Source organism: Anarhichas minor, unplaced genomic scaffold (assembly GCF_050575085.1).
Source record: "Anarhichas minor isolate MPS153535 unplaced genomic scaffold, ASM5057508v1 ptg000043l, whole genome shotgun sequence".
Lineage (NCBI taxonomy): Eukaryota > Metazoa > Chordata > Actinopteri > Perciformes > Anarhichadidae > Anarhichas > Anarhichas minor.
The window spans coordinates 2,172,109-2,194,739 of NW_027466489.1; the positions used below are offsets into that span (position 1 = coordinate 2,172,109).

The window sequence follows — 22,631 nt, forward strand, 5'->3', positions numbered from 1 at the left end:
GAAGCAATGCATCATGTTAACAATGTGATAAGAAATAAGAAATAAGGATATCAAAAGAAAGTGGAACTGAAATTATTAATCACAGATCAAACATTGGAAAATACCTGCAGGGAGGGACGTATTTTAACAAACACCTTGGTGTTTATTAAAATACCTTGAAGTGACGCAAGCCGGGCACATCTCCAGACTCTCTTAGCTCTCTCTTATTGTGACATAAGAATAAATAACAACTCTGTTACATGCCACGATCATAAACTCAAACAAAATAGCCGTCACGTAAGGATGTTTTGCAATTTGAGTTTGAATCGGCTTCTTTGGCTCAGTGGGTGGTGCGACTGGGTTTGCCTTTATGCGACCGGGTTAGCTTGCTTAACAGCGGCTCTCACTCGTTCTTTGGCTCAGTGGGTGGGTACTCATGAATAAGTTAACTCCTGCACTTCAGTGTCACATTGGTCCTTTTATTGTCTCCCATTGATTTAGTTGCGAGTTGTCGTCTGTGCTTTGTGTTGCCTGTTGTGCACACGGCTAAGGGTTTTTCAAAAACGGTGGTTGTCGGTGCTGCATTGGCTAATGGGTTCGACCAATACACTTACGTTACTCGTGGTTCCTCTTTTGCTGGGAGAGCAATGGTGTGTTAATCAGTAAAATCCCCTGATATAGTCTCTGGTGGAAAACCTGCAGTCCCTGCTGGCACGAGGGTTTAACAGAGAGAATATGATAATTATGAACAAGTTACTGTTTTAACAAGGGAAATGTCTCTGTCAGTAAAGCACACACATATATTGGTACATATCTTTCTCACATGCTGTTTTCTTTCTCTCGTCTATGACGGTATCCCTTGGAGGTGTGTGTGTGTGTGTGTGTGTGTGTGTGTGTGTGTGTGTGTGTGTGTGTGTGTGTGTGTGTGTGTGTGTGTGTGAGAGAGATGTCTTTGTCTAGATTTGCTCATTATCGGAGCAGGTTCAAGGAGATGGGCACTTATTTGCATAGGCAGCTCTGGGGCTGGAGCCCCCGTGTGTGGCAGCCAGGTGATTCATACCAGCTCCCACAGTCCTATTTTGCAGAGGATTAAATTAAAACCAATCAATCAGCCTAGAATCACCCTGACCCAGAGGAAAATGAGTCAGTTGACTGACTGGTGTGAGACCATCTAACATGTATTTGCCCTCCCGCAATAGCCCAGAATAGACATATTTGTCACACAGCCATGGCACTATCGCAGGTCTATACATTCACTTCAATTTAGAGACGAGACGTTTGTGCAGTTCTGAGAACGTTCACGCAGAGAGGGGCCGACCACGAGAGCATAACAATTCCAATAAAGGGAGTTGTATTGCATTGTAGGGTGTGATCTATCTGTAAACATAACTATATGATGTAGAAACCACAGGAGATCCCAAACAAAGAGAAGTGGAACACATTTATCCAGCAGCAACTTTATAGAAATGAAACCTTCAGTCTTTTTTACTTTGCAAATATTATTAGAGCAAGTTCAGTATCTGGTAAAGATAATGGAGTCTTGGAGAAACTGCTTCATTAATTAATTCCTGCATTCATGTGTCACTTTGTGGCCGATCATTGCTGAGACCGGGCCGTGCAGCTCACCCAGGCCTCCTCCTGCTGCACTCTGACGGACCATCGAAGAGCTCACGTCTCTGCAATACCTTAAGGACGATACAAAAGCATAAAGCAAAATGATGCACGGTTTATGTCCTCTTTAGAGGAAATATGGTATAATATTCATAAACTCTCCACTTTTTGCACACTCCACAGGAGGGTGCAAGTGTAGACACATAGATGTGGATGGTAATGCAACTTTAATGGACTCACACGGGTGGGCATTTCCATATTAACGGGCCAAAGAAATGGTGTTAGGTCAGCAAAGTGAAGCCATTTCAAAGCTACATATGTCTGATATTTTCTGCTTGTCTGAGATATTCTATCACGTTGTCCGTGTTATTGAGTGTGCGAGTATGAAGCAGTTGACCGAGCAGAATGGCGGGACCTTTCATGTGCACACTCCACGAATTTCTACTTTAATCTGATTTGTTCTTTTCATATGATTGAACACTAGTCGCAGTTTATAATAACTTTCATGTTCGTCTCTTTTTCTTTCCAATCCCAGCGCGATGTAATTATGAAAGGTTAACACCTTCATGGTAAGAGGGACCTGTAAAAGTTTGTAAAGCTGTGTTGTGCAAACTTGTACAAACTGTGTAACAATGCCTCATGTTATACATCTAATTGTCCACTTTGTCTTTTTGTCCTTCACAGGAGAGGAAGCTGTGTGCATTCCCGACTATTGAGATCTGTAGCCCAGAAGTCATCAAATATATGGTTCCACTGTCTCGCCAGACAGACTTCTTTGTTCCAGAGATGAAGGAGGAGGTTAAAACGGATGTTAAAGAAGAGGACTCTGATGAGGACAGGGGAACTGACATTACAGGTAATGTGTACTTTGTTCATACAACCCAGACCTATCTTCACAGCGCTGTGTCAGCGCTAAAGAAAGGTCTGGCTCCACACATTATCTTTCTGGTATAAGGGGGTATAATATGGCTTGTTTGTATTTCTTTAACCCAATCACATTCGTCTTAGCGGCGCTAAACACAGGATTCAGCGGCGGTGCCCTTGCAAAATAGCGCAGATAGCAAAAGGGGAGCAGAATGTAGCCAATGACAGACTTATACCCACAGTCTACATGTGGTGAGTCTAACTAATTCCAACCAAACACTGTTGTTACTGTTGAGCCCTCATTAGTACTATATATTAATGATTGACTCAAAAAACTTTCCCAATAAAAACAAGTCCAGATACTAAAATAAATGTCTGTTTCACTCAAAGCAAAAACTTCAAAAAGTAAAAAGGTTCATCTCATCACATGGCAGTTGTTTTCTGTCGTTATTTGTTATTTCATCTTATTGCAGCCTGATGAAGCTTGTTGATAGAAACACAGGTTTCTGCTCTATTGAGACTACAGCTTGGAAGAAAACAGAAAATATGTGGCAACTTTTACACAGATGACATGTGATATATGGGACTCTGTCACTGCAAGTATGTGTCTGCAAGCACAATGTCTTCTCTGCCGCTGTTACTCTTTCAAACGTGCGGGACCTGAAGGCAGTATTGACATTGTCTTTGTACAGATCAGTAGAGAAAGAAGATTGTATTGGTTCGATGGGATGGAGTGGGTGAAGGTGGGCTTATTTACATCAGGTGCTGTCATACTGAGCTTAGATTATGTTACATCCCTTGTAAACGCAGTTTAAATGTAGAAGACGTATCCGGAAGAAGGTCTTACATGATCTGTACATGTTCTCTGGTCTTCTTCATATTTAGATTGGGGTCACCATCGAAACACAATGGCGATGCCTGAAAGAGGTAAAAACGCTTTCTTCAGACGGCAACAGCACAATTTTCAGCTGTATGCTGTCAGATGACAATCTGTTGAACTGAGAGTCGAGGCTATTTACAGCTATAAAATAGTTTGTCAGCATTGCCAGAATGTGACAAAGTTTTGATTATGGCTTGCTTTTCTAACGAATGAGAAAGTTAAGAAGAACGGACTAAAGTGCTTGATCAAATTTCACTATGATAATTCAGATACAATTAAGTTGATCGTGCATGTTTCTGTAATCTTTTAATGAGGGTGATTTTGAATTTGGCTATTTAAATAATTGCAAAACTTTTGTTGATCGTCACAAGCTTTTAATCAAAGTGGAGCTTCAGTCAAACACGGCAGTTGTTCAGATGAGATGATGAATTTCATCAAGCACAATGTTTAATGACTTTTATTGGATCTATTTTGCTGGAAAATACAGTGAAGTGAAGCCTAGCAGCTTCTGGAGTTCCAGAAAGGGTATGACATGAGCGTTAACAGCTCTTGCAGAAAAATCCAAGTGTTAGCAGTGGCTAGTGTAACACATGCCATGATGGCGTGTTTACCAGTGGTTTCTTCTATACACGAAAATATCCCAAATAAGATTATTAGCATCCCTTACATCCCTTACTAAACAAAGGAATTTAATGTAAATGCAATATACATAACAATCCAGTAAACAAATAAAAACAGATTATGATAAAACGTCCCACACGGGACGGGTGTGGTATAGCTAAAGGCGGAACTACAGTAAGTATGCAGAGTTGTCAGACAGAATTAATATCCTGATTAAAAAAAATCACCTGAAAGACAGTTACTATCAATCATCAATAACCTAATGGTGAAACTCAAATTCTTGTTCATCACATGGAATCAGGTAGTGGTAATATTACAGAAGCGGCGCTTTAGATAAAAACAGGCCTTTGGGATCACAATGTAGATGATTGGCTACAAAAAGCATCCTCGTATGCGTTAGGCTCTGTTTAAAGGAGTGTGTTTATGGTCCTTTGCAAACACTCTTCGCCCAGGGCCTCTTTATTGTTCACAGGAGGGCCAAGAAGGAGCTATTGTGTGATTGGTGGTAGCAGAAACATAAATTGAGTTTCAAGAGTGACTCAATTTCTATTGCAAAGTTTGCTGTAGCCACTTGTGAAATTAGAATGTAAACTTATCTTGTTTGTTTCTTTTCAAAGTTATGTTGAATGTCTTTAAATCTGAAGAAGCTGTTGTTGTTGTTGAGGTGTTCAGCTCAGGTATTATGTGTTCATACCACAACAAAAAAGCAGATGTGTGGGTGTATGAATGTCTTCCTATTTGTGTGCAGAGTGTCTTTCTATCATGTTGGTGTAGTACATGAGGTTTAGGGCTAAGTAGCCACTCTCCGAAATGGAGACTGTGAGTGTGTTTCTGTTCCCAGATACAGCTGAACTTTCTCAATGAGAGACGGATCAATCAGTGGATCTGAGCTTCGTCTGGCAAGCCAGCGGTGGAAATCCTGCTCCGGCACCTCGGAGATTGCCTTCGACTTTTCATCTCTCAACTCCCGTATCCACATTACAGACCGTCTTGACCATAAACTCTGCTGGTGGCCGAACGTTTGTCCTGTTTAACATGTTCTCACAGCACACTGGGAGCAAGTAAACACTCAAACAAAATGAGAACACTTTTATGATGATCAGGTGATCACAGTGGAGCCACTGTTTGTGCTGCGAGTTGTTAATCTTTTGAGGACACAAACCAGCCTGAGTGTTAAACGGTATCTTCATCACAGAAAGCCACAGGGGACTTATGGGACCCAGCTAAGGTACAACCTCACTAAATATGGCAGGCTTGTTCAACTAATTGGAAATTGGTATCCTTTTACTTAATGTCTATTTATTTTTGTGTGTCATCTTGGTATAATAACACATGACCATGTAATAACCTGCTATTAAAGTGTGTGATGATTGTGGGAGGTATCAGATGTGGCTGTGTTTTGATGTTAAATGTGATACAACGAGCCCTAACACCATTCACTAAGAGACATGAAGTTTCCATCCATCTTTCCTTGCACCAGATATAAAAAAATAAAAAGTCTACACTTTAAATTTGGCATTTCAGTGAAAGCAAAATGCAATAAAGTGCAATAGAAACAGAATAAATGATGACATGAAGCATGAGAAAGTCCTCTAAATCTTCAACATCTGAGACGAAAAATAGCGGCAGACAGAAAAATCAGATATGTGTGGATTGATGAGGAGGCCGTAACCTTCCTCAAATGTATACTTGAAACAAACAAAAAGACCATATTTACCTCTGCCAAGGAGGTTATGTTTTCAGTTTGGTTTGTTTTGTCTGATTGTCAGCTGGATTATAGAAATGTTTTCATGAAACTTGGTGGAAGGCTGTAGCATGCGGGCCAAAGAGGAACCCATTACATTTTTGGAGAGGATTGGTCTTGGCGGAGGTCCGTACTCTCCGAGTGTCAATCTAGTTACATCATGTTTGCCACGTCATTTATGTTTGTTTGAGGTTTGACTGGTGCCCTTTCAATAACATCATATTGTCCAAATTTGCACAAAATTTTGGATGGAAACACACTGTTTACCATGACACACATGTGCAACAATACATTGAGAATACATGTTTACCTTATGATGAGTATCCTTTAATGCTTCTTCCTCCCAGCCCTAATTCGTAAACAAGAAGATCCATCTATACTGTATCACCTCTTTATGCACTTTATTGTCGCACTTCTCTCTCCTTCCACTCAGACTCTGATTCTCCAAACTCTCAGCATGCCTCAGCCCTATCCGTCTCTAATTACCTCCTTAAAAATCCTCTCCTCTGTTCCAAACAGTTGGAAGAACAAGGCCTTGATTCGCTGCTAATAATCCCAATTGGCCCAATTTAGCAGCTAATTTAGGCAAATGTTATCTAAAAGACTTTCAGAGGCACAGCTGGCTTCAACCAGGGTACCAATTTCAGGACTTGCTTGCAGTTGTAGAGGGGGTGCAAGTTGTCCAGGGTGCCGAGGCTCTTCCTTGGGGGGCTGTCCACCCAATTACCCTAAATAGACCCATTATTTCCTGTAAAATTCCTTGTATTGTAAAATGAGTCTCTCTGGAAAAGTCCTTTTTACTGCAACATGCAAATGAAATATAAATCACTAACTACACACCATCTATACCATATGCATTTTAAAGCAATACTTCTCAGTCGCATGACATTCACACCAGACCTGATCCACTGACGACCATTCCCAGTGGTTTTGTTTGGACCTGCTAGCTAATCAACAGGCCTATAAATGGATATTATAAATAACCTAAATGGACTTCCCATTTATGATATTCTTCACTGCCGACAGGATCAGATCTGCTGGATGTGATAATTAGATTGCTGAGTGATGTTGAGATTCGAATGAATGAAAAAGAAAGACTGACCTCAGCGAAGGAGCTCGGAGACTCTCTGTTTATTGTATTTGGGTCCCAGATGACACACTTTGATGTGTGGATGAGATTTATTTGGAGTGTGAAAGCAGCAGGAAAAAACGGCTCGGACAATAGTGTGTTCGTGTCCTGTGGGACAGTCACGTCAACTCGTTAGATTTCATTTGTGGAAGACACTTTATATGGAGGCTGTTCATTTCAAACCAAATAAGATTTATTAAGTCCATATAAAAAAGGGAAAAGTGTCAGTATATTACACAAGTACGGGAGAGCCAAAATTGTCAAATAATACAATAACGATCATAAATTGGAAAAAGTTGAACCCAGAATTTGTCACAGAGGTTTAAACCTGCTTTTTGTCATTTGTCACATTCTCCAGTCACTGAAGTGTCTTCTAGGACCAACGGTTTAAAGCTCATGGAGTAATATTTGTTGTGTAGTTGGGAGACGTGTTGTGCTCTTACAATTTAAATTCTTGATTCCTATTTTCCATTTGTAATTTTAGGCATTTTAAGCAACAAAGGCCTCATACCTGTCATGTATGTCCCGTGTTTCAGCTGTGCTATTTATTTTTTGTATCTTTGGACTACCTGACAATTTATTTCAACCTTCCTGTAAGATTTCCATATTGCTGGCTTTTCCTGCAGGTTCTGTGTTTAAGCTCACGACATTACAGCAGTTACCTTCTAGTTCACTTACACACAAATGCCTAAAAATAACAGTAGAAAGAGATAATGAATAGCTATTTGATAACAGAGAATTATAGATCAAAGGGCAATTAGAATCAGGTTTAGGCTGAAAGCATGTGGGTGAGGAATCCGCCATCAATTAAGCTAATGGACGTTGTTCGTGATGATTTCAGATATGTGTTATGTGCTACAGACGGCCGCAGCAAAATCTTCCCTCTCTGCAAAGTTAGCTGTAGCGTAGCACAATACAGGAACGTTAGATGCAAGTAATGTTGCTAACATGGCTATGACTTGTCTTTGAGTTATATGAAAGATCTTTTCTCTCTCTAACAATAATAATGGGGTTCCTCTGAGCTCAGCTGGCACATACAGTAGACTCCCAAAGAGCTTTAATAACCATGTTCAAGCCGAAGGCAGCGGGGTTTGTATCATTATAATATAGTAACTTAAAGATATCGATTTGGTGAATTTTAAGTGGCCAAAGAATCGTAAAAGTTTTCATATCACAAATGCTTTGATCAAAGGATGATAGAGAAAGATAATGCTTGTACACACATCTTTACACCTTTGCATCATCTACAATGAGCTTTATTACAAAGCATAATGCTAATGTTGGTGACTGTATGTATCATTAACCTTTGATTCTATATGAAAATAATGATGTTTTTTTTAGCTTTAAATGGTAATTTCAGTCCTTCAGTTGATCCGGTCATACTCTAATATATCAACAATTAATCTTTTTGTGAAACATCTTAACAACTTGTGGATAGATTGTATGTAATACATGTTCAGACAGCCACTGTTTTTAGAGGATGAATCCCATGACCATTCCTCTAGCGCCACCATGATGTTGATTTGTGGTTTTGGGTTAAATAAAATATTGTCCTAAAGGATAAATTGTAATAACTTTCGGGGCAAAATGTTAATTTGTCCAACACCTTGGATTAAGACTCACTATGTCCAATACTTCTTTAATGTGGGGTGAACATTTAGGAGGTACAGTAACCAGTATAGGGTATTTCAAACTGTATTTTTCATTGTGCTCTTGTGGAGGTAGTAATGACTTCTTTACAGTGCCACCAAGGGGAATCAAATTAGCTAATAATAAATCAGCACACCTGTAGTTCACTCTAATTGAGTTTTGCTTGCCTGTAATTGTAGTTTGTTTTTTTGCACGCTCACACAGCCTATTTTATACGTGTCTTTTTTCCGCGTTGCTGCAGGTGCAGACTCCCACAGTGATGTGAGCTCAGTGAGCGGCGGTGTGCCCTGGGACAGCAGAGAGACATCCCTGGCTGCTTCCACAGCCGCCTCCCTGGCTTCTTCCCTGCCTCTGAGGGACGTAATGGATGCAAATGAAGACATTAAGCATAGGGACAACAGCGAGAGAGGCTCAAACGAGTCCATGGGCAGCGGCTCGTCCTTTGAGGAGCTTGACATGGATCAGGAGGAGCAGGAGGCGGGAGAAGAGAGGGAGGAGAAGGGAGATGGAGAAGAGGCGGAGGTCCCCGAGGGTGAAGACGCAGCTAGAGAAGAGGTTGAACTGGTGGCCGAGAAGAAGGAGCCGGTGGAGGATGTTGAAGAGATAAGAGATGAGGCCATGTAACACTGGCATGCTAGAGAGTTTCTCAGTTGTCGCTGGTTATCTGTCATGTAATCTTGTTGGTGGATCTAAAGCTGTTCATGCCATGACCACCATGCCCTATTTCTGCGCCTTCTAATTCTTTTTTTGAAGCCTGTACTTTTTGTTATGGTGTCATTTTTATTTTTTTTTTATCATTACCGATCCTATATTTAAACTCTGTCAGGATAGGACAACAAACTCTGTCAGGATAGGACAATTTGGTGAAGTCTTCTTGAGTAAACCTAATTTTCTCTGCACATGGTGTGCAGCAAATGAGAGGCAAGATTTGTTCAACTCGATATTTCATTTCAAACTGTAATCCTGTGTGAATCCCTGCCATTCCTGTTCAGATCAGGGGTGATACTTCAGTTTAAGATGTACTTAAATAGAAGGACAGCGATGCCAGATAACCTGGATCATAATATTGCATAATCTTGCCCGTGTGTGAAAGTTGATATTGTACCCCACTTTCAAGGTCATGTTTGAGGATTTTATGTAACGTGTTGGTGTCTTGATATGCAGTAGTGATGGGGTGAGAATGTGCCGGAGCTAATGACGTAGACATTTTGATGGACCTATTAAGTGTGGTATACGTTTTTTTTTCCAATTTGGACAATATATATCCCACAGGGGAAAACTCTGAGGGAGAAAAGAATTGCATCAACACCAGTAAAGTAACGTCATCGTAGCCTCCAATTCACCAGGAGTATAATTTCAAATGTAATTCAAAGGTGTAAACTTTTCTACTTGGATGCTGTAGTGTACAGAACTTTGTTGTCTCACTGTGCTCAGATAATTGCTTTGGTTTTTTAATGTAATGTCCTCTATAGTCGGTTTGTTGAACCACTCCACAGTTCTGTTTATAGCCAAAATTCACTCTCTTCCAGAGACTAGTTGTGATATGTTTGTAGGTTGAAATTGTTGGTGCCGTGAGACATTGGAAGTAATGTACAGCACATTGCCACGGCTGTGTCTTTCTGTCTGTATTAACATTTTCAAATGAAAAGTAAAGTTGACAGGAAGAAGTTGTGCTTAGATTTTGTTGCACACAGAAATCATAAAAACCGTATTCCATACAGTTGTCTGTATTAAGACTTAGAATGTAGGTTATTTTTTTAAACAAAGCCGCATCATTACTGCTCTACTCTGAGGACAATTCTTATCCATTTTTATTTGTCTGTATCCCAACCGAGAGAAGTTACAAAGTGTGGGTGGCAGTGGGACACATTGTTGTCTAAAAGCTAGCGCCTAATACCTTATCAAGCTCTCTCTTGTGCGCTAACTGCTTTCATGGTTTGACATTGTAATGACTGTCTCTTGCTGCTGCTGCTTTTTCAAAGGCAAGGACATGGAATTCAGAAGCTGAATAAAAGAAAAAAAACTTTCAAGAAAGAGCCAATAATGACAATTTATGTTTCAGTTCGGAAAATTCAGTAAAGCTATTTTAAGATTTTCTTGAGGGAGCAATTTCCTCTGGCACAATTAAAATATTGAATCAATGCGCACAAAATAAAACAAATATGGAAAGCACAAACACTCAAGACTATTCCAAAATGTTCTCCTGAGCAGGACCTGCGTTATTCTAAGCAGCATTTGAATGAGGGGTTTGGCGTTTGTGTCGCAGTTTATTTAATCAGCTGTGAGTACAGCAGCAGAGGAAGAATAGGCTCCAACACACTATTACTGTTTGATGGACACATATCCACACATAGCCAGTGGTCCTTAATGAGCATCGTGACCTTTGAGTACAAATGTTTTCATTTACCCATAGTAGGAACAGTAACTTCACTGTATTACACCATCAACCATCAACCAGAGAGAGAAAAAATCCTTCTTGCTTCTGCTCGGGCCAACATAATGGTGGGTATGGGTTTATCACACAAATATCATATATTACAGATATATTAAATAATACATTTGAGGCCATTTACAAACTTCAGTTATTCTTACATAATTTGTCCGCACGAGAGCAAGTTTCATTTATCACATGTAAAATGTCGAGCACATTACATATTATATGTTCATTTTATGTCCTTATCTAGAAAAATGGATATCGACCACTATACCTCATACTGTATGTTATTATTATAAGCTCTCAAATGTCTGTATGTTGCTCCAAAATTCGATATTGGGCTGACATTTGTAGACTTTTACATGGTGCAGAAAAGAACACAATCCTCAATAGCACAAGATACACAGTAGGTGACAAATCAAAATACCGTTTGGAAGAACGCTGATTGTCCCTCCAGCAGAGTTCTTGCACCTTGGAGTGTAGGAGCCCCTTATTGAGACACTTTAAGTTGTGTGCTTTAATTTGACCCTCCATCTTTACACTGTTCTGCTCTTGCATATCTGCAATATAGAAGTTGGCTATAGAACAAATCATTAGAAACTATACTACGGACATATTACCCTGATTATTCAGACCATGGGAGAAGTCAAGTTATAAAATATCCCACCTGACAGTCTGTCTTGTGATTAGACTCTGAGATTGGTGGCTGTACTGCTGACAGAGGGGTGATCCATCTGCGGGGACAGATGCCCTCACCACATGCCTGTTGCACTTTCAGTTTTTAATCCTGCCACCACAACCTTTGTCCAAAGGCAAAAATGAACATCAGCCTGGAAGAGACTTGCGATGACACACTGGGTCAACAAATGATTTGATTAATTGTGAAACCCACAGGGGTGTCGTGCAGCTTTGATAGGGTAGACTATCGCCTTCCCATGATGTTAATTATTAATCTCATTATATTGCACGTGGAAAGAGATTGTGGGGGGGGGGGGGGGTGCTCAACCACTGCGTGTCTGAAGCTGCTTTCGCTCGAGGAAAGGGTCACAGCTCACCCTCTAAAAGTGCATGTCCCCCTGTGCGCATCGCGGTGCCATCTGGGACTGACCTCACACTCTTCCGTGCCGTGTCACAACTTGTTTGCGGCTCCCAAAGAAAATTCCCGCCGCTGAAGATGAGCGGTCTCTAAAGAATCGTTATTATAATATACTGTAGCCCCCTCCTGACCGATTGAACAAATAAAGGTAGCGACCCTTCAAGCGTCTCCGCATCCGATTCAACAGCTTGCAAACTAGAACAAAGCGGCTGAAAGAAATCTTTTCCACCATGCTCTAAATTGCATAATGTTCATTTGCGATCTCCAGGACTGTTCATGCGTGGAGCAACCGCGCCTTTGTCCAGGTGTCCAAAGAGAGTTGAGGCTCTCCTTTGTTGATGGCTCATCTGAACAAGATCTTTTTTGAAAATATTGCCAGTTACTGAAGATTTTGCGTTGCCTGCTTGAGTAACAGGTAGAATTTTAACTTTGTGTCCGATTGACGGGTTTCTTGCGCGCCATAGCCGTTAATCTGTCATCCTATCAGGCTCATAAACGTCACATTTTTTTTCTAGATTGATCTTTATATTTATATTTCCCCACAGTTGATGCTCAAAAACGTGAACGCCTTTCCCCCCCCCCCATCAGAATAATGAAGTGGGCGTCAGTTGCATTTGCTTAGGAGATGTGAATTTGTAACCGCTGTCAGCAGGATCCGACCTCCAGGTATCCGGGCAGGCTCGTCGTTGTAGTTTGAGTGTGGTTTTTTTTCAGAACCACGGACAGCTCCTCGCGGCTCAGCTGCACGCGGTTCAAACTTCAGGCAGCGACACACTCGCCTCGTTTATTCATTCACTCATTCTTCCAGCACCACTGTAGTTCACATCCACGTTGGTTTTAGGTTTAAAAAAGTCAACACTGCTGCAAAGGATATGCCTTGGGTTTGCACGCTCCATTCATCACACGGCAGCGCTGGAAACTGAGGAACCCTGCGGGTAAGATATTTGGTGTGTGTGAGTGTGTGTGTGTTTTTTTTGTATCGACTGATTTGTGCATTGGATGCCTGAAGGTACATTTTTTGTGAACTTCTACGATATGGTTTTTAGAGAGGGAAATCTTTTAGTATTCAGGTTTGAATTTGTTGAGAAGTTGACCTCACCTTTGTAGTTTACATCCTTAAAGTATATTTGTGTAATCTAAAGACAAAGGGGATAGAGGAATATATGCGTTATTTGTCATTTTCTGGCAATATTCGTTTTGTTTTTATTCACACTATTTACGATTTCTATATACCGTATAATGATCACATTTTACACAGCTATACTCGCTGAACAACACTCCACATGTGCGAGGCTGCTGACAAACTACTAAACAGGCTCTGCAGCACACGACAACCACCATATCTCCGATCTCGCTCATTTGACAAATCACTTTGTATGATAAAAAAGTGCAAAATAGTATCGGTCGAAGTCGAAAGTCAAAAACTTGATAATTAGTTTGTGAGGCGTTGTGTAGAAGTAGATGGTCTCCATAAACACGGTTCATCATTTGGTTTGGTTTCAACCTTCGGTGTCATTTCTTAATAGTTTGAGGATACTCAGAAAATGAATAATACTCTTTATTATTATTGTCTTTTTCATCCCGAAATAAAAAATAATAATCGTTATTGATCAATAGCATCATGCTGTTGTAAATTAGCATGAGAACAGTGAGATTTTGCACGTGTGGCTATAGATGGAGTGATTCTCTGTAATTCTTCGATTATAAATACTTCAGGAGTTCAAAATACATTTTTAAACACACTAGGAATATAAGTGAAAACCCCAAGGCGCAAATATTTAGAGGCTGTGTTGATAATGCTGGACAGTCATTATAAGGGAAGCACAATGTACTGTTGATGTTTCCTCCAGTCCCAGGGGCATCTGTGCTGCATGTTCAGCAGATAAAACACAATAGAAACCCCCTCAGAATGCAGTGTAATCAGTTCACCCAACACACAGTTAATTAATTAATTAACACAGAAAGAAAGTCTTTAAATGACCATATGAGTTTCTGATCATTTATTTTTTCAAGCCATAGAATTAAATTAACAGTGTAAGTCCTCCTTCTATACACTGAGAAGGACACATAATGTGTGAGCCCAGCGCTCACTGCTAAAGATGTTGATTACAGTTAATTATTCAGGTCATGTTGACTGTAGAAAACCATGCTGCACAGCCATCATCTGAATTCAGAAATAATAAAAAGTAACAGGAGGAGGTGAGGCTGTCTGACCTTTACTCCCTCCGCAGCTCGGTCCTGATTGCGGTCTGCCTCACCTGTTTGTTTTGAGTTGATGCCAAGGGGACTCGTTGACAGTGTAACATGTGGACGGGGGAGCCGTGTTAATTACTTTGTGTGATAGGTAGCAGCATGTTTAGAGTTCTGGAACAAGCAATGCAAAAGTGCACTCATTATCTGCAAAGAAAAACCAAAACAGGAAATGCTTTTTCTCAGATATGTTCAATTTGAGCTTGAACTTGAATGCATGATCTTTCTAGTACAGGCAAGACAAGTCTGTTTCTACAGCAAGCCAAGCAACTATTGTGTGGGTTGTTTTAGCTACGTGTGATTAAATATGCCCTATCAAAAAGGACAGCCTCACTTCCTCTTCCTTATTGTCATGTACTTTCTCACACACACATGTGCAGGTACGATACATCGGTTGGAAGTTGGATGTCTTCCAGGATCACATCACATAAAGCTTGGTCTTTATACTGTACACCTGATGCCTATAGCATCTGTTAAATTAAATATGTATTGTCCCTCTGCACCACTATACATGTAAGTATTTATGTACTGATTTGTATTATATGAACTGATAGTAAATCTGCACTAGCGTGGATAAGATAAGTTGTGTGGCTGTTATGTGAAATGACAGAAAAAGAGTACTGGCGCTTTAGATGCACGGAATGAATGAATGAAATGTTTTCAATGTGTATGCATTTCAGGGTTTCTTTCCCCCATACATTTAATTCGAGATCAAAGATACTCATTCAATGAGTCTGTAAAGTCCACTTACCATTCATTGATAGTGCAGTCCTGATAAAATCATGGTTAAATCACACATTAAACTGAGAAAAAAACACTGAACATCCAGTAGATTCCTAACCAAGTCGAAAGAGTTAAGCATAGTTACTCAAGTGAAAGCACAGAGAAGCTTCCAATTAATAAATGATGTGCGTATTACTCTCAGATCAAAATTAACTGCTGCACTGACTGCAAATGACTAATTCCTATTTTACATTATTTGTGTATGTGTAAGACGTTATAGGTGAGTAGGTCAGCTGCATCAATAATCTTAATTGTGAGTAATAATCAACCGTTGTTGATTTTTCTGCTTGCACCTCTTACTGAAATAAATGCTGACTTCAGTAATACTAACGGGATTAGTGGCACTCGAGAGAGTGTAATCAAAATGACTCAAGACGATGAACAGAGCTTTTTCATATATGAGGATTAACAACAGATATGTGGTTTTAAACTCTGTCCAATAAATGTCCACATCTAACACGACCTAGCACTAAATGTCCAGAGGAATTTGCCATTCATTTTAAAATATTTGGACACAAAGATAAACATTATATACTGGTTGCCCCTATCCTTGATATATTTCTGACAGGTGTATAGCTGTCAAGTTATTGGAGCTCAACATAGACTGTATATAAGAAGTAGATGTATTCAACGTGATGTCACCCATTGGTTTGTGGACTAAAGTTTTTAAGCCTTGAGTTTGGCATCTATGCCCTCTCAATGTTGGTATTTGGCTTTCGCCATCTTGTTTTTTTTGCAACCAGAAATGACACAAGAGAGTGGAGCTAAGTACAACAGAAGGCCAAAATGTTACAATTAACTGGAAACACACTGAAAGGGTTGAAGTTGTAAGATGAAAAACATGGACAACTCCCAGATCCGACAACACCGTGGTAGCAACCTGTCAAACACAAAGTAGCCCCGCCCTAAAGCCTGCCCTGCTTTATCATCTATTTGACTCTAAATGGGACCATCATTTACTAAATGAACACCACGCTGTATTGAAGAAGACTTGAAACTAGCGATTGAGACAATAAACTCATGTTAACAATGTTTACTGAAGTAATAAATCAAATGAGAAGAAGGGTCACTTTTTCAGATTGACTTCAATACAATCATACTTCATTTTGCAACCAGAGGAGTCGCCTCCTGATGGCTATTAGAAAAATTGCAAGTTGAGGCACTTCCACATTGGCTTCACTTTTCAGACCTGGAGGTTAGAGGCCAACCTCTTGTGTCGTGGCAACTGATCGTCTGTTTGAGAAAGCATTTAAACTGTTCTAAAATGATCAGCTGTTGATCAGTGTTTTCAGACCCAATGTTGATGCATTAAAGCAATGGTTCCCAACCCTTTTGTTTTGTTCTTGTGATGCCTTGAAGGTCAAAATTCAGAGCATATCTATTGACTTCACACGGCTCTTAACATGGTAACAGCTGAGCCGGCGGCTCGCAGCTAACAGTGCTAACAGCGCTAACCATGCAAACAACAGTAACAGCGCTGACAGAGCTAACAGCGTTTAACTGATGGGGAACCGGAGGGTGGCCGCTAGAACATTCGCGATGATGGCGTCGGTCAGAACAACGTTATCAGGTGTATTCGCCGTGCAGTGCAGAGCGGTGACCATGAGCTAAAACACAGGGAAGCTCGGATAACAACACACACAGAGGGACTAACACACATACTTCATTCTTTGTTCAGGTAGCCAATACTATTACAAATAGTTGTTTGATGCTTTATTAATGCTCTGACCGTCGTATAGAGAACCTTTAAAGGAAACACTTTAGTTTGCAAGAGTCTCTAAATTGAATTAACAGAATATTTGTGTCACAAGTTCCCAAATTTATTTTTTGTGTTTGTGGACAGCTGAATCAAAATGAGATAATATTAGAAGAAAAGAGCGAAGGGAATACAGAGATTCTCTGAAATGAAGTTGGAAATACCGCTGTGTAGTTTTGCATGGTGGTGTTCACCCAAACATGTCACGACTCAGTCTGAATGCAACGAAATTTTCATTTTGATAAGGCAAGAACTAATTTCAGAGAAACTGGCGCATTTAAAACAGATCCGTACTGTTCTTGGATATTGTATTATTAGTGATATAATTGATGCGATTTAAAAACACAGAAAAACTAAATGTGAGCTCTAATCTTGATAACTTTAAATCGCTCACTGACGTCTATTGTCACTCCAGGAACAGCACTTCTAATGATTTCCCCCCCCAAAAAACTGGTGTTTCAGGCCTTTTAACAGTGCGGTGGTGCGATGATGAATAATGCAAAGATACAATAAAAACATCTAAAACAAAAGTACTGCCAATCAAAAGTACAGCCAATCACAGGCCTGGCAGTAATGATCTGCGAGAGACAAAGAGAGAGGATGAATGTTTGATGAGGGAGGCAGAATGGGGCTCCTGGGAGGTGAAGCACATGCAAGGATTTCCCCTTTACAGGTAAAAGGGACAGGAGGCGATGGATGAGGGGATGCAAGCATAAAATGAGATGGATTGTGTGATAAGGAACTGAATATGAGGTTTGTTTTCCGTTTACTGTCACAGCTGATACGACCGTAAACACTTACAGTGATGCAGCGAGCCTCCCAATTGATCCCTGTCTGCTTAATTGCTGCTTTGCAAAAATACTGGGAAATTTGCTCTTCCAATATTTAAACCTCAAAGATCTCCTCGCTCTTTAATTGCTCCTTGTATAAATGACCTTATCAGAAAAGGTCAGCAGTTGTATTTTTAGGAGACATTTCATTGTTTTAGTGATGTAACCAGTCAATCTTTTTTTCAACATTAACTGGACTGGATTTAAATACTTGTAGTAGTCAGAGATGATCCATGTAAGCTTTCCCGTAAATATCTTATCTGCCATCACTATATTCCAAAGATGATGCTCTCTTTTAAAATGTAACAGCCCAACAATTGTGCTACAGCTTTAAGAGCCGTGTTTGCTACTGTTCGAATGATTCATGATGAGTAATTCCACAGAGGTTGAGTGAGAAATACGCACACACGGTATTTTGAGGTGGAAATGCATCCGATATGATGACAAACAAGGACAATCTAAAAGACTATGACGGCCAGATTCAAGAAACTGAAATCAGTTGTCTACAAACACAATATAATACAGCTGTGATGATCTGTGAAGAACACAAAGGAGCACAGAAAAGTCTAGTCTCTCAATTGTGGATTTTCTGTTTTTTTCTAATCACTAGTTCCACTCTTTTCCTATTTCCTAGTTTGTCAAAAATGTGGTCAATATGAAAAACATCTTTAAAGGATGAGGCTGGAGGTATTCCATATTTTTCTTAGTATCAACATTTTTCTTTAATTTCATAAAAAGACCAAAACACAGCGTTTCAGTAACCTCTGACTTCTCTACCCTGTCTGTGAATCTGCTCCGAACCCAGTTATTCCTATTGAAGACTTTAACATCTTTAAAGGGGAGATATTATGCTAATTTTCAGGTTCATACTTACATGCTTTAGTATTTAAAAAAAACACATCATTTTTTGCATACTATCTGTCTGCAGGTTGGTCTAATCCAGCATTCATAGCAATACCTTCAATAAATTATATTTCATAGATATACCACATGGTTATTTTAACCCAAACAATGATCTTTTCCTAAACCTAACAAAGTATTTCACAATCAAAGTTATAAATCTATAACCAAATAGTTTTGTTGCCTAAACCTAATTGAGTTTCCTATGAAGACGGAAGTTTATTTTGAAAAGACTGTATGCTAAAACGAGCTGAAATTGACACGTGTTGCACGATTTTATAGGAAAATGCACAAAAAATGGGGAGTAACTTTTGTGGTATATTAATAGGACACGTTGCTGTCTTAATATACCTGTATTCAGCTCTGTCTGAAACGCTAACTTTAAGCGCCTGTCACTTTAAGCCCCCCTCCTGAAAAAGATACCCAGATTTATGTGCACAAACACTGAAAGGGGGAGTTTTTTTATATGTCCCCTTTCTAGCCATGGGTTTATATGTGCACATTTTTACGCCGAGTATTAGCAGCAACAGGACACTGTATGTGGAATCTACTTGAAATACTCATGGTAGTGAATATACTGAATGTCACCCAGTGCAACGCTGTGGCTTTTGTGACAATGCCGATCTGTAACACACAAATACTTTAGGTATACAAAGTAAAAACTTGTTAGCAGGATGAATTAATTGTTGCTTTTGGTCTTGTCGTGGGACTTGTTGACAGCAAGAAAAACACAGAATATCACCAGCCTTCAAGGTCAGGGTTTAATACTTCAATTCAAAAATTCAAAAATTCAATCAAGTATTCAATGGCAAACTATCACAGACTTTCATTTGTCACAGGTGCTTCCAGGATTTGACCTCCACGTGTGAGTGAAAGTGTGTGGAGCCTTCTTTCCCATTAGCAGACCATTTTCAGTCTTCCCCAACCAAAGACCATTCTCTTTGTCAGCTGGAAATGTGATTTTAGGGAAGCCTGACTCCCATTACCTTTGCTTCCTCTTAGCCAGCCTCAAAGTCAGTCCACTGGGGATCTCCAACCTCGCTCATACAGGCCCAGGGCTGCATCTACAGTAGATGACCTCCAGTCTTCAACACTTGCTATTGCCTGGGGGGGGGGGGGGGGGGGGGATATTACCATATTAATGCTGCACTCCACTCCTGGGGCAAATGAGTGTCATAAAAAAAAAAATCAGCCTGGATAGCATCTATCTCAAACCCCACCCGTATCCCTCTTTTCACCGCTGCCCACACTCTTTTTTTTCTTTTCCCCCTGCCCTCTCACATCTGCTATCTTTTTTTAATTTATATTTTTCGGCCGAGAGCCACTCCTCCCATTCCTTCACACAGTCTGGTTTGAAGTGTGTAAGAGGCTGGCAGGCTTTACGCTCTTGAATTAAAAAGGCCATCTGGTGAAGAGTGAAACAGAGATGGCTGCATAGGAGGAGAGAGGGAAATGAGAGGCATACTTTTTTCTTTGAGGTTAACATGTAGACAAAATCCTGGGTGGGATATTACATCTGAAGTGTAAACATTGCTCACAGCATTGCTCATAGCAATTTTACAGACACAAACTACTTATATCTAGGTAGTATCCATCCATCCATCTATCCATCTATCCATCTATCCATCCATCCATCCATCTATCCATCTATCCATCCATCCATCTATCCATCTATCCATCCATCCATCTATCCATCTATCCATCTATCCATCTATCCATCCATCCATCTATCCATCTATCCATCCATCCATCTATCCATCCATCCATCTATCCATCTATCCATCTATCCATCTATCCATCCATCCATCCATCTATCCATCTATCCATCCATCCATCTATCCATCTATCCATCCATCCATCCATCCATCTATCCATCTATCCATCTATCCATCCATCCATCTATCCATCTATCCATCCATCCATCTATCCATCCATCCATCCATCCATCCATCCATCCATCCATCCAAAGTGCAGAAATTGAAAATGTTGTAGGACTCCAGGGAGTGACTGAAATATCCCCGTCTATAAAATCACAACATGTCGTTTTGTGTCACTATGTAAGTGTTAATTAGTGAGTAATTGTTGGAAAGCAAATTTTGTTACCTTTGGACAGAGCCAACGTTTCCTATTTCAAGTATTTAAGATAAGCTAAGTGGCTGCTGGTAGCTGTATAACCAACATACTGACAGGAGAGAAATGTTAATCTTCTCACTTTCGAACAAAAATAACCGTATTTACAAAATGTTTATTGCTTCGAGTGTGATTTTCAAATGAAGTGTGTAAAAGGCTAAACCTGTAGCCTCCAAATGAATTGTTTTGGCCTGAAAAAGACTTTAAAAAAAGTCTAGCAAATCGAGGTGTTATGGAGATTTTTACTATGTGACTTTGCATTGACATTAATATATTTAAAGAGTTTCCAAAAGGAATGTGTATGCTATCAATATGGGTTGGATATTGGAGTGTAGTGAACAAAGACACAGATAGAGAAATAAAGTCCACTGGTGAGATGGAGGCCTCCTGTGGGAATACCGAGTCGGGAAGGAGACTGACAATGTGTCAGCCAGAAACCCTTCGCCATTCTCTCTGGAGGCGGTGTGCTTAAGTGCTTTACCAGTGTTATTGCAGATTTTTTTTTGCCCCTCTTCAGAATTATATTCAAAATAAACACATTTGGTCAGCTTACAGTCCACACTTGTTGTTTCTTTTGCTATTTGGGAATTTACTGCGGCGATGTTTCACACGCTGCAGAGCTAAAGTACAACCAGGATACACCCTCGAAACATTAATACTCTGCAGTTGCCTTTGTATGCGAGGGAATTAGATGTGACTTAGCCCATATGCACAGGCTGTTGCAATGAACTTTCACATGTTGACTAAGTCTGATATCCACACACTCATTTTGTGTGGAAGAAAAAGGACCTTTTAAGTTTCACTGGCGGTTCATCAAATGTTATGCAACATGTCACATCTTATTTATTAATAAAAGACTGCAGTGTTTGCCATAATTTTTTTATTAAGACAATACTGGACAAGTAAGAAAAGTGATGGTTCAAAGATAAGATGTGAAAGCGATGAATAAAATCATTAGTGGTTTGAAACAGCGGATTGTTGTGTCATTCAGTTATTGTTCTGCTTGAGATGTGTTTCAAAGGCAAAACGCAAAAGGAAGCTCCGACTGGACTCAGTTCACAGTGCAGGTTCCCCAGTTTTCCCACAGGACCAAGCACCATGCATGGTCAGACTGGCCCACTTGTCCGGGTCTGTCTTCCTCTTCCTCTTCACCCTCTCTATCTACCAGCAGGTTTCCATGGAAACGAGAGAGAGAGAGAGAGCGAGAGAGAGAGAGAGAGAGAGAGAGAGAGAGAGAGAGAGAACAAATAATGTGGTCTGCAGTCTGATTCCTGTTGCTATACGTTGTTTCACTAAGTAAGTCACTACTTTGGAACAGAAAAAAAATATATGAGTAATAATATCCGCTGCTCTGGTTTCATGATCATCAATACAGTTAATTAGTGCTTGTCAGCGTACTTGACTTGTTGAAACAGTGGATATGTGACAGATCTGACTGGCTCAATAATTTACTCCGATAAACTTCTCCCACACTCAACACTCTGCATAATTAAGCCTCTGGGATTTGTGGGGACTGAAACCAGGACTGAACAATAACCCTGTGTCTCTTCTGTTGAAAATCCGTACATAAACTCCATTAGTGTGAGGCGTGACATTACATCGGGATGGGGCTCTGCACGGTATTGATGCCAGCTTTATGACAAATTTAAATGACTGGAGAAAGTGAATATTATTTATTATACTACTGACTTTGCTGAGTGAAGGAGATCCTTTACTTCTACTTTTCTCTTATATGATGTGCAATTGTGAACCCTGCCTACATGCAGCTTATTGTCCCCTCCCTATTTATCGATCCAGTGCTGAATCAGCTTAATTAGGGGAGATCATTTCGGAGAATGTGAGTCTCTGATTTGTTTGATTCTTCTAATTTACGTTTGTCGCCTTGAATCCGTGTGGTCCAGTCCAAACTCTGTAGTCTCTCCTGACACTAAATTCTGCTATTTCAGGCAAAGGACTTTTCTAGAAGGAAAGCAT

The 22,631-nt window shown here is 40.1% G+C and overlaps 1 protein-coding gene across 2 annotated transcripts in view; it reads left to right on the forward strand.

Moving 5' to 3' along the window:
• The window catches only part of tex264a (testis expressed 264, ER-phagy receptor a), a 59,446-nt gene extending 48,934 nt beyond the window's left edge, over positions 1-10,512 (forward strand). The window contains exons 3-5 of one of the 2 annotated variants that reach the window (XM_076110387.1): positions 2,275-2,446; positions 3,340-3,381; positions 8,720-10,512. In XM_076110387.1, coding sequence (XP_075966502.1) covers positions 2,275-2,446; positions 3,340-3,381; positions 8,720-9,102 — 597 coding nt within the window. In that variant the 3' untranslated portion in view covers positions 9,103-10,512. The remainder of the gene's footprint in view (positions 1-2,274; positions 2,447-3,339; positions 3,382-8,719) is intronic. The other variant, XM_076110388.1, reaches the window with a different exon arrangement.
• Positions 10,513-22,631: the final 12,119 nt, after the last annotated feature.